The sequence below is a fragment of the Cheilinus undulatus genome, linkage group 9, assembly GCF_018320785.1.
Source record: "Cheilinus undulatus linkage group 9, ASM1832078v1, whole genome shotgun sequence".
Taxonomy (NCBI): domain Eukaryota; kingdom Metazoa; phylum Chordata; class Actinopteri; order Labriformes; family Labridae; genus Cheilinus; species Cheilinus undulatus.
Window position 1 is genome coordinate 47,487,047 of NC_054873.1, and position 12,497 is coordinate 47,499,543.

Below are 12,497 nucleotides of genomic sequence, written 5' to 3' on the forward strand. Positions count from 1 at the left end.
TACTCTACCCCCTTATATCAGCAATCTTCTCACCGTTCATGATAATTCCTCTTTGGCTGTTTGAAACCTGTACTAACATGGTTTATGGATAACAAATCCTTCACTCAGCCTTGCCTGACCAAGGCTATGAGATTGCTCAGAGAGACATGTGTAGCGCTGCCCAGACACAGTTCATCTCCAGATTCTGTTTCATGTGCTGTCTTTAAACCAAACCTTTCATTTTCTCTGTCTGCGTTACCAGAATCCATAGCTAGATCCAGTAAGCTGCTGAACTGGTGCCAGAGGCAGACGGAGGGATACAGGAATGTGAACGTGACAGACCTCACCATGTCCTGGAAGAGCGGCCTGGCTCTGTGCGCCCTCATACACCGATACAGACCTGATCTCATGTGAGTGTCTAAGAAGAATACAGTTGGTACATTTGTTGGCTGTGCAAGAAAACAATCTGCGAATCTGCAAAGGATCTATCATAATGGAACGAATCAGTATGTTTACATTCATGTTTTAGGATGTTTAATTCTTCTACTGGAAATCAGTTTATGGATAGAAGTTCTTCACCAGGTTTTTCACCAGGTGGTCATACAAACCTGAGTTGTCTGACTGAATCTAACAAGCAGCTAACTGATTGTTAGTCTCATGGTGAAAATAGGAACAGTTCATTTCTTAAATGCCCTGTGATTTACTTTTAAGGCAAGTGGTATTTGGACTATGGATTCCTGTACATGTCAACTCATAAACTGCTTTTTTTTAGACTCGTAGCATTTTGTCAAAGGTATGAATTAAGTGCCTGTAGAGGTGTGTTTTCTGCTCGCTTTGATTGCACATGCATGCCAGCAAGTACCTGAATAACGTGGTTTTTAAACACCTGGGGGTATTACTGTGTATCCTGGTAAACTTTGCAGAGTATGACGCCATTAAAAAGTGAATACCACCCAATCCTACTTCAGAGTTGAATCAGTGCTGCAGCATACACCAGTGGTTCCCAATCTTTTTTTCTCCTTAGGTTCCCCCTTCTCATATCAAAGAAAGCTAAGCCCCCCCAGGACCTACTTGGAAAAACTTAACACCAATTTTAATTGTCAGCATTGATCTTTGTATAAACTATCCATTAATGCACGCTGTATTAGGGCCACTCTAGAAAAGCATAACAAAGAGGATCTGTTAATTTTCAAAGAAAGATAGAAATTTCAAGTAAAAAAAAAAGAAAAAAAGTTAATTTATGTGAAAAACATTTTTTACTATGAAGTCAATAATGTAGTCGCTCAGCTGGTAGAGTTGGTTGTCTCTTACCTGAAAGGTCGGGGTTTGGTTCCTGGACGCTGCAGCCTTATTCCACAGGATCCTTTGGCATGACAGTTAACCCATAATTGCTCCTGCTTCTCCGTCAGTGGCTGTGTATGGAAGTATATAATTGAGATTAGTTAAATTCAAAGGACGCTGTATAGCAGGGTGTGTGACCTGTGGTGCAAAAAGTGCTTTGAGTTGTCAGATGACTAAAAAAAACACTCTACTATTTATCAGTCAGCAGCAGTTGTTTTCATCTCTACCGATCTCTCTTTTTTTTGTACACTAACTGCTTGTATAACTTACAAATATAATAAACTCAGTTTCAGTTATGATGGTTTCCTGTATACAGAGAAGCAAGAACTGGGTGGCAGGACTGAGAAGTGACATGAAAATTGCACTTTTAGGCACAAGATTGAAGAGTGTCGTTAATATACCAACACACAACACTGTACGGCCAGTATGATGTAAATTCAACAAAGAAGTCATGACATGGCTTTAGACCGACTTTGAGAAATTAAGTTCAGCACATTTTTAGTCATTAGGACATGTGTTTTTTATGTTTGTCAGACTGCACGTAACATTCAGACTGAAGGGGTTAGTTTGTGTCTGTTTCTGGAATGATCTTCCTGCTGTGTTTATTGTTTGAGAATGATGTTTATTGCCTGGTGGGACTTTGGTTTTTCAGTTGTTTATCACTGTAAATGAGGTGACAGTTACCAGTCATAAGGGCCGCTCGGGCCCCTTAAAGGAGCCCTCCTTCTATTCCTGCTACTCTCCCACATACACACATGCAGATCCACTCATAAACACCACACTTGTCCTCACATACTCTATAAACAACAGTAACCATCCGTACGTCTAATGTAGTTTGTTTCCCTGTGGAGACAACGTGGCAATTACCATCATAAGCTATTAGCGTGTTTGTCCTGCCTGACCTTTCCAAAGCCGTGTAACAGAAACGCTCTGCTGCCACATGATGGCCACATGATGGGAGGAGACGGTGGGGGTGATGAGAGGAGGAACCTCGGGGAAACTAAATCACGTGTGCACATGGAGAAGACTGATGGTTAAGAGTGAAGGGTTCATGCTTCGCCTTTATGCTGATGCTTTTAAGTGGGCTTTATGTGCAGTTGAAATGTATTGATGACCATTGTTAATGGCCTTCTCAGCTGCAGAGTAATGACATTTACAGGAATGCTTTCCACAACATGAGCAAGATGCTTCCTCTGTTAAGCCTTCATGTAGACATTTCTCTTATTAGTCCAAAGACAGCCAAGCAAAGCTAAAAGGGACGGATCATTTGCACTTCATATCATCACGTTGGCCTGAAACATGACTTAAAATAAATGATAATTCAGTTCTGCTTCCTGTGTTGCTGAACAACATCAGAAAAACTGTGTTAAAGTGGTTGTTGTCACTAAAAAGAGTGTTTTGTTGTTTTTCCGATGCATAAGCCAAGATCATGTCCCTTAGGTTCACCTTAATGGCTTATAATCGGATTTCAAGGATATAAAATGGACTTCTGAGTATTCATGAATTAAAGTAAACACAATTTAATAAATCTCAGACTTCAAATGAATCAAGAATATTCATTTGAGAATCTTTTTTTGTTTTTGTTACATATACAAAACCTGTCCTCCATCTGTTCCGTCCTCTCTTTCTTTATTTAACTCTCTCTCTCTCTGTCTCTCTATCTCTCTCCTGCACTCAGTGACTTTGACTCCCTGGATGAGCGAGACCAGGAGAAGAACAACCAGTTGGGCTTCGACGTGGCCGAGCGAGAGTTTGGCATCTCGCCCTGCATGACTGGCAAAGAGATGTCGTCTGTGGTGGAGCCAGACAAGCTCTCTATGGTCATGTACCTCAGCCAGTTCTACGAGATGTTTAAGGACACGGTGCCACCTGGAGGTGAGAGTGGGCGTTGCAGCCAGGCTGTACTGTGGTTTTGGGACGTTCCTGTTATTATGCAGTAATCATCTTCTGATGAATGCTGTTAAGACATAATGACCTGTAATCCTGAGAGTATTTAAAGTGCTTTGTCATCTTCTTAATCCTCCCTTTTTTCCTTTCAGATAACCAGAACTTAAGTCCTGAGGAGAAGGCTGCACTGATAGCCAGCACCAAGTCTCCCATCTCCTTCCTCAGCAAACTTGGTCAGAGCATAGCCATTTCCAGGAAAAGAAACCCCAAGGTCAGTGTCTAAGGAGTACCTTTAGATACGAAGGCCGTAAGGGTCAGCTGTGAAAGTAAAGTGGATATAAAAAGCCTGAAAGCCCCTGAAAAAATACGTTTGTGGTATAGCAAAACAAGGCAGAGGCAGACAGGTTCTTTACTTTTTTCATGTAAAATATGACCTGAAAGCTGTCAAATTTAACTGAAAGAAAACAAAATCTTTTAAGAGTACAAAAATAGAAATGGGGATCATGTGCACATACTTGAAGTAATACTTCAGTAAGGCATGTCTTTTGGGACAGGACTCCATCAGCATGGGATATCTTGACATGGCAAAATTTCCCTGCTCTTTTAATTGAAAAAAAAAAACAACAACACAGTTTTACAGAGGTTAAAGTACAATTATTGAGTATCAATGCTGTTTCTGGTCAGTACTTCTCTACATGAGTTGGTGCAAATAATAAAAGACATGACATAAAGGATAAACTGAAGAGATGCATCTTATGATTTAACTCTTTTTACTGCTTTAACTCCTGAATTTACATAAATTCCTAAAAAAAAAAATCCTTGAACCTCTTGTAAAAGTTGGTAATGATACTCAGTGAAAAATGCTTTTGCATTGCACAAAATGTTTTTGTGTTTGGAAATATATTTTTTTAGTTTTGTCTTTGCATTTCATGAAATGTTTTTGCTTTCCATCAAATATTTTTCTATGATAAAATGTTTTTTTATTTGAGAAATTGTTTTTGCATCCAGTGAAATATATTTGAATCTTAAGTGCTTTTGTGTTTCATTGAACATTTTTATGTTTCATGAAATATTTTAACCTTTAAAATAGAATTGCATTATTGTGGTAAAAATAATAATCACTATTATTGTGATTGGTCCTGAGAAATCACAAGTATTTTCTGATCAGAACCCATAAAAAGAATCAATAAATGAAAATAAAGGAGTGAATTAAACATAAGTATCCCAGAAAAATGACCTGCAATAAAAATGTATCAACAAACAATGTTTTATGGCCAAAGCACAATATAAAAACACTAAAATTATTACCACATGTATCACAGTACTTGTTTAATCATGATTATCTTGTTTTCCATGATTAGGGAACTAAAATCATGAATAACATTCAAATCATTGAAATGAAACTTACTGATTGCCCTTCACTCCTTTAAAGATATGTTTTTATTGTTTAGTGAAATGTTTTTGCAGTTAACCCTCAGGGCCACCGTATTTCACCTCTTTAATCCATGTTTAATTGCCATTTAACTGTGCAGTTTTGTAGAAGGAGAAAAAATAACTTCTGATGTGTCACCAACAGGATAAAAAGGAGAAGGAAGTTGATGGTTTGGGGAAAAGAAGAAAAACAAGCCAGACTGAAGAGGTGAGTGGCTCTGACAGCAGAGTGTCTCTCATGTTGAGCCAGAGATTAATGTTGGAGCGGCCAATTCTGCCTCAACAGACTAATTATTCCTGCTAGACTGACAGCAACAGGCTAACAAATGTCACTGTTTTTCTCCTCCATCACAGGAGGAAGTATCCAGGAGCGGCCGTGAGGACAGGCCAGCCATCCTGCAGGAGAGAAAAATGGACTCCTGTGCTGGGGGGAACCACAACAAAGTCAAGGTCATGGCTACCCAGCTGCTCGCCAAGTTTGAGGAGAACGCCCCGCAGCCTTCAGGACTTAAGAGACAGGTATGGAGGAGGAGACGTGCTTCATTTAGGAAGGAGACGCTTCCAGTGATGGGTGTTAAAGATTTCTGCTCTCTCATGTGGTTTGTTTGTCCTCCCTGTGACACTCTGATGATGATGATGTAGATTTCATGCTGTGCAGAAGCCACAGCCTCTGGTCTCATGATGGCGAAGCTGTAGGCCGCTGTTTTAATGAGCTGAGGTCCAGAATGCTAATAACAGGCAGGCTGGGTATTGTTCAGGGTCTCGTAGGCGGCCTCAGAGTGCTGACTGAGGGCTCGGGTGACTCGGTTTGCAGAGCTTTGGTTTGCTTGCTGGGAGCAGAGTGGGAGGGAGGAGTGGGCTACGGGGACACTAGACGGTATTGTAGTTCAACTGCTGCTGTTTGAGAGTGTTTCATCACAGTGCTTCTTCTTATAGTCATTTCTGGATGGAGTTGTGACAACTTAAAAACACAAAATAGCTGTTTCAGCTCTACTTTTCTGAGTTGATTGAACACATTTGTAGTTTTAAGTAAACAGAACTCAGTGATTGTAATCCTTCTTTGTCATTCAACTCAAATTATTTGACAAGCATCCTTTAAATCTGCAGAGTCTTCCCAGAATGCCTCTGGGCATTACACACTTTTGCACCATGAGTGAAGTTAATCACTCAGTCAGTGAAGTCATACCTGAAAATGATGGAGGAGAACTTCCTGGTTCAGTGTCCGTTTTTTTAACATGCTTTCACTTAAGGTGGACTAACTTGGGTGGCGTAATTGTTCACTATTAATGTGATAGAAATAAGAGAAAACTGAGTGGATAAAGACCATGTAGCTTTAAGAAAATACTTAAACATGTTGTTTTGAGTTGATTGTAAATAGAATTTTTAAGTGTAGGAAAGTTTCCTCAGTGTAGTTTAACTTATAAAAGTCAAGTTAACCCAACATAAATGTTTAGGTTCTCAAAAAATCTATTTCCACTGTTCAAAAACTTTGAAAAAAATCAGTTTCAGCGAACATGTTGAGCAGTTTAAAGTGAACTTTAGTGTGCTAGCTTTCAGACCCCTCTTCCTGCTACTTCCTCCGACAGGCTGACTACTCTTTCTGTCTGTATAAAGCCCTGGAGGTTGTATGAGGTATTTTTCAGTGGTAAGTATTTTAGCCACAGGAGATGCTTGTCAGCAGCCACTTCTAGGAGAGACTGTCCAGTGTGCAGGCAATGCAAAAAGGTTTGTTTACTCCACCAAATGTTCTTAACTTTTACAGAAACTGAGCCTTTAAACAACATTTGGGTAAGCGTCTGTTTAACAGGTTTATGCACCTGCATCACCAGGTAGCTCTGGATCCCTCCTGATCTCTAGTTTCCAAAAAAGGTTCCCTATCTTTGACCGTCTGAGTCTCCATCTGCAGAAGTAATTCCTCTGAATACACCATGAAGCTGGCCCTAGTATTAGGCAGCTTATATTTTTTGTCAAACTTTTTTAAGACCCACCAGCTGACCAGTGTGCCTCAGATGAAGGAAACAGTGATAAAACAAAGTGGCTTGCTGACAGGAAAGTGATAAAAACTCTAGGACTGTAAAGTATATAGCATGAATTTACCCTGATGATTCATGGCTTGGTTTTTATTCAAATTAACCCAACTTTATGATAAAAATGGCCCCGTCTATATAGCTGTATCGCTTAACTTCTGCGCTGATACTCCAGGCTTTAAAGGGGCTACACTGACTAGCATCTCATATGGCAAATATATTCATTATTGACAAGTACCTCATACAACCTACTTCAAAACTACATAAAAATATTCCCCTGTGAAGGATAAATACCGAAGCAGCAGCCATAGAAGCTTTTGTCCTCTTTTCCAGTGTATCATTGACGTTCATTCTGTCTGACATTTACTGAGTTCCACCTCCAAATGTTGTTATAAATTCTACACATCTCAGCATGATCCTCTGACTCTGTCATATTTTCTAGCCACTGCGCCTCCATCCGCCCATGATTCACTTCCTTCTCTCTGTTTCTCTCCTTATTTCCTCCTCTCGTCGTGGGCTCTTGCATGACGCCTTGCATGGTCACTCTGGCCTCTTACTGGCCACACTCACTGTTATTCATCACTCTCTGACAACAAAGGGGGAATCTCTGCCTAATCTGGACCAGCTTTTGCCCCCTTCCCCGCCCCAAACCCCCATGAAAGAGCCAGTGCGCCTGGCACCTGTCCCCGCATGGAGAAAGGTAAAGAGGAACCGCCAGCCTCACCCTCCATTTAGAGTCTAACACCTAGTCTAACGTCTAACCTAGCTCATCAGGAATTAACTCATAGCTGCTGTTTTGTGGTTTTAGTGACTTTAACTTCTCAATCAAGTAGCTTGGGTGTGCTGTGATATTTTGTTTGTGTGAGGCACATAATAGTGCGCATCCATCATGGTTTCTCCTGTCCCGGTTCAGAGACGCACACAGCAGCAGGAGCAGCTGAGCATCCGCTACAAAGAAATGATCAAGTGTCAGACACTGCCAAGCAGAGGGGAGCAGGTACGCTTAGATATGCGGTCCTGGTAGTCCTCCAGCTCCTTCCACATCCCAGTAGATCCCGGCCCCCCCCTTCTCTTATAGATGGAGATGGATTAGTCGTCTTCTCAGAAACAAGGTAGGAGGGAAGGTAGTCTCATGAAGCAAGGCGACATTTCCTGAGCTCATTAAACAGACAGGTTTCTGTAAAACATCCAAAACACAACTTTGCAAGCAGATTACCATATGTTTGAAATAAATTCAGTAAAGCAGCAAGCTGCATCTAGTGCAACCAGTCGGCAGTAAATGGATCCCCTTCTGAGGGTTTACTACGGCACATCTGCTGGAGTTTTAATGTTGAATTCAGTGTTTAATAAACTCGTACATCAATAAAGTAGAGTTACATTTCACTATTATGACAAAAGACTGGCTGCAACATGAGTTAGCTCACTAGCATTTTGCTCATCCCCTTGGATGTTTTACCCTTTTGTTAGTATTATTTTGCTTTTTTACCATTAAAAATGACAGAAAAAGTCTCTTTAATGTCAAAGTGAGCACATATTTCTATTTCTTCTAAGTAATGTCAGTTTAAAAAAAAGTAATGTAAAACAAGTGACTGCATAAATATTCACCCCCTTCAAGTCAGTATTTAGTAGATTCAGATTGACTGCAATCACAGCTCTGAGTCTGTGTGGATAGGTCTCAGTCGGGCTCAAACATCTGGACTCTGCAATTTAACTCCATTCTTCGTTGCAAAACTGCTCAAGTTCTGTCAGGTTGCACAGGTATCAAGCATGAAAAGCCCTTTTTTTCCTGTTTTTTGCTGCATTTATTCTTCCATCTACCTTTACAAACCCTCCAGGACTGACTTCTGAGAAGCATCCCCACAGCATAATGCTACCACCACCGTGCTCCACAGTGGGGATGGTGTGCTTGTGGTGCGTGGAGTGTTCTTTTGTCTTCATGGTATAATGGTAGCCATGAGTACTGATTAACTAATGACTGGACACAGGCGTCTTTATACTACAGTCGTTATTGAGACATAATCGCTGTGCTCAGGTGATCCCACTTTCACTAATTGGCTGGACCGCTGTTGAAATATGTCAGTCACTTTAACAGGGGTGAATATTTATACAGTCACTTATTTTATATTACGTATTTTATTTAATTAATGTTACTGAGTAGAAATCTGTTTTCACTTTGACAACAAAGAGGTGTTTTTTGTAAATTTTTTGTCACAAAGCCAAATTATGTTGACCATGATTGATTGATAAAACCAGACAAAGGGGGTAAAAACTTCTCATAGGCTATGCATTTAACATTACCATATCTTTTTTTGTAAATGCCACTGACAACTGCTGATGACCTGGCCAGGTCATTAGTGTCGACATTCTTGGAAGGGGTAAAAATCAGAAATGGGATTGAACCTTTTGAAGACTTAAACTTCTCAGTTGACTATCTTACAGTGTGTGCAGTGACTTCCATGTTGCTTTGTGCTTTACAGCTCCCTGATAATGAATTCAGCACTGAAAAACCATTAGTCAGAACATTAATCTGCAACTGTGGCCCTTATGTGAAATGTTAAAGCAATAAATAGACACCCCCATCCAACATCTCACAGTATTTCTTGTCTATTTTAAGTCTTCCTAAAAGGGAAACAGAAGCAGTAATTTCCCTCTATGTCGTCTACCCTCCCCCTCTTCCTCTTTAGCTTTTATTGTGACCTTAGAGCCCACTTTCTAGGTCCCATACTGTCCTCCTGGAGATGTAGATAAAGTTAGCTTAGCGTTAGTTAGACACCTACCCAGCTTGTCGGTGTGTTACGTCCTGATAAAATAGATACTGTGCTAACCCCTCTTCCAGCCTCAGAAGGAGATCACACACGGACAGCTGGTTGTCATCCTGCATCTCTGTTCTCTCATGTAAATAACAGCATCAGCGAATTAAAGTGCAGTTAACTCCTGCTGATGCTGAGGAAGCCGCCTTTTCAGTTTTCTAGCAGATGAAAGGCTTGTTCAGAGCTTCAAACTCTCCTGTTTAATGGGGGTTTGAATTAACTGCACAGTTAGTCTCTAACTTCTCAGTAGAAGAGATAAAAGTCATTCTCAAGACGAGGGCTGTGATACCTTCAATTAACATATATAATCCTGGGCAGTTTTACCATTAGGTAAAGGTGAGTGAATGCCTGCATCAGGAAATGCTTCAGAATATTTTCTCCTTTAGCTATGATTAAGTTTAATTAAACTGAGAGGGGCCTACTGTTATTGCCTCTGTAAGACTAAACCCTTATTTTATATTCTTTAGCATTAAAATCTACTCTAATATGGACAATTTGAATCTATTTGACAAAAAAACATTGTTGTACTCTTTCTTAACCAGCAAAGACAAAAGAAAACCTTTTAACTTAAAGCAAAAGTTTTTAGATTTCTTTTTATATGATCAGTCACTTTTCATTGTGAAAAATAATGAATTTGTTTTATTGGTAACTTTGCAACCTGAGAAAATTTGACCTAGATATTTAAGAATGCATCTAACGAATCAGAATTAAAATATGTCCCCTTTAATGTGCTAGCAGAACCGGACTGAACCAAACCGGGCCGCTTTGTGGAAACAAACCATACGTGAGCAGGGTGTGACAGCGCTCGTCCAGGCTTTAGGTGGAGGATTTTTTTTTAAGTCCTGCCCGCTGAAGCTTCTCCATGGATTCTTAAAAAATCTCTTATTTTTTCCTGAATATGTTACTTTCGGAAAACAAAAGTAGCGTAAGAATGTTTTTGTTTTACACTCAGAGCACTTGGCACATCTCAAATCACTTCTTGCTTCCTAAGGAGCGTTCTACACTGCATGGCGTCATCTGCAAAGAACCTGTATCTTCTCTTTTCTTACATTAGTTTATTGGAAAGTTTCCCAGAGAAATCTATGCCAGATTCATGACTCTGAATCGTTTGTTACTGTGTTCTTAAATCGATGAATGCCATGTCCTCATAAGCTGGATCTTGTGCAAGTTTTCTAAGTTTGCTAAGAAACCCCCCCACCCCCCTTTATGCCCATTTAAGGGCATGAGACCACAGGGCTGTGTTAAAACACAGAAAGCACAGGAGTGAGAAGTATTGAGATGAATGCCTAAATTAAAATAATCTGTAAAAACAATTGCAATCTGTCTCCAAGTGTAAGTTGACAGTTTTAAAGTGAATGTAGTGCTGCTACAGATGAAACAGAAAAAGGATGACATAATCACGTTTAGCACCAATAGTGAGTATTAGATACATGCCACAAACGCATCAATCTGCTGTTATCACTGGTTTAAATAGCGCTAACAGTAGAAACAACATGCATCATACTGTGATAAGAATTTCAGATTAATTCAAAAGTAGGTAGATACCACTGAATTGGGTTTTTATTGTCCAAACTATATGTTAAATGATAAAAAAAATCCCCTCTACTATTTAAGTTTGTGTCAATAATTGTAACATGTTGCAGTTGATATTAGATTTTTAATGGTTAAATTAAAAGTTGATCATATTTAGGTCATTTATTTGTACAGAGAAGTTAATGTAAAGCTGCTGAATTCATAAAAATGTGTCTTTCTTAATTTACCAGAACTGAGTGCATATTTGCTGGGGCAAAATTAAAAGCTGAGAAAAAAATCACAGATTAGTAAAATGTTATGGGTGATATAATCTTTCTAAAAACAGTGTAAGAGGGTTTAAGAATTGCCTCTGAATGCCTGGTGTTTGTTTGTGGTTTGATTATAGAAATGTGTGCATGACACACTAATTCAATTAACCAAATCAGTAACTCAGTTTGCGATTTTGTTGAATTTTTTGATGGTTTGATTTGCAGTCCTTTGAGAGAATTAAAATGAATTTTGCTCCTGTGAACTCCAGCAAACAGGAGCCTAAAGCATTTTTATTTTCATGTCATCATCTTCATCATCTCTCCTCATCCTCTGCTGAATCTCCTCCTGCTCTTCCTCCATCTCTCAAGGCCAGAAGTGGTGCAGACCTCCTGTCCAGCTCGGGCTCTCGGAGCTGCCCAAAGAAAACAATTCTGCTCCCTTCTTCCTGCTCCACCTCCTCGCTCTCTCTGCACTCAGAGGTGACGCATAGTCTGCTGTGTCCGTCTCTTTGTCTCTTGTCTCTCTCTGTAGTCTGCTGTACTCAGATTGACCCGTGCTGTGTGTAGATCAAGCCTTAACAAAACGCCACATTTCCCCAGGTGAACTTTGCGGAGAGGTAACGGTCTTGTTTGCTTTCCTGTGAGTAGGCGGTGTGTGTCATTATCAGAGGAGCGGCTTGTTTTCATGCTGAAGGGTGTGTTGTTGGGATGTGAAGGATTGTAAATAAATGCAGACTCAGGGGACTGTGGGTAGTTTTTTTACTTATTGTCAGGCGCTGTCAGAGAATCTGCAAAACAAGCTGTTCTAAAACAAGAGCTTCAACATCTCCTTTTGTAAGAGTTTGGTTTGGATCCAGCAGAAACAAAGTGCTGATTCAGCCTGTGTGTTTCTGCCTTCAAGCATCTGGGTAAAAGTCCAGAGGAAGACGAGCTTGAATACTACGAGAAGCCTCTGAAACTCGGGGTACAGTAAAAGCATGGATGTGTGCGTGTGCTGATTTTCTCTGTTGCTTGTGGTTGGCACAAGGGATGGGGATTTTACATTTTTGCTGATACTGTTACCTTTATTGGTACTTCTTTACAATCCCAGTCCTTTAGGTGCCACTATCAATACTTATCCAGTGTAACAATCCTTCAGTGTGAATCAATGCATCGATAGGTTGACCAAATATCCTGTCAAATCGGTAGAAAGTCAGAAAATCGATCTACAGCATCACCTTAAAGTATGCCTTTATTTGGAA

At 40.0% G+C, this 12,497-nt stretch overlaps 1 protein-coding gene across 15 annotated transcripts in view; it reads left to right on the forward strand.

Annotated features, from left to right (window-relative positions):
* The window catches only part of mical3a (microtubule associated monooxygenase, calponin and LIM domain containing 3a), a 138,730-nt gene that overhangs the window by 52,100 nt on the left and 74,133 nt on the right, over positions 1-12,497 (forward strand). For 14 of the 15 annotated variants that reach the window (XM_041794723.1, XM_041794726.1, XM_041794721.1 and 11 more), the window contains 5 exons: positions 242-389; positions 2,999-3,195; positions 3,360-3,478; positions 4,784-4,846; positions 4,993-5,157. In XM_041794723.1, the coding sequence (XP_041650657.1) occupies positions 242-389; positions 2,999-3,195; positions 3,360-3,478; positions 4,784-4,846; positions 4,993-5,157 (692 nt within the window). Of the gene's footprint in view, positions 1-241; positions 390-2,998; positions 3,196-3,359; positions 3,479-4,783; positions 4,847-4,992; positions 5,158-7,291; positions 7,366-11,625; positions 11,737-12,157; positions 12,221-12,497 lie in introns of those variants that run through there. The other variant, XM_041794735.1, reaches the window with a different exon arrangement.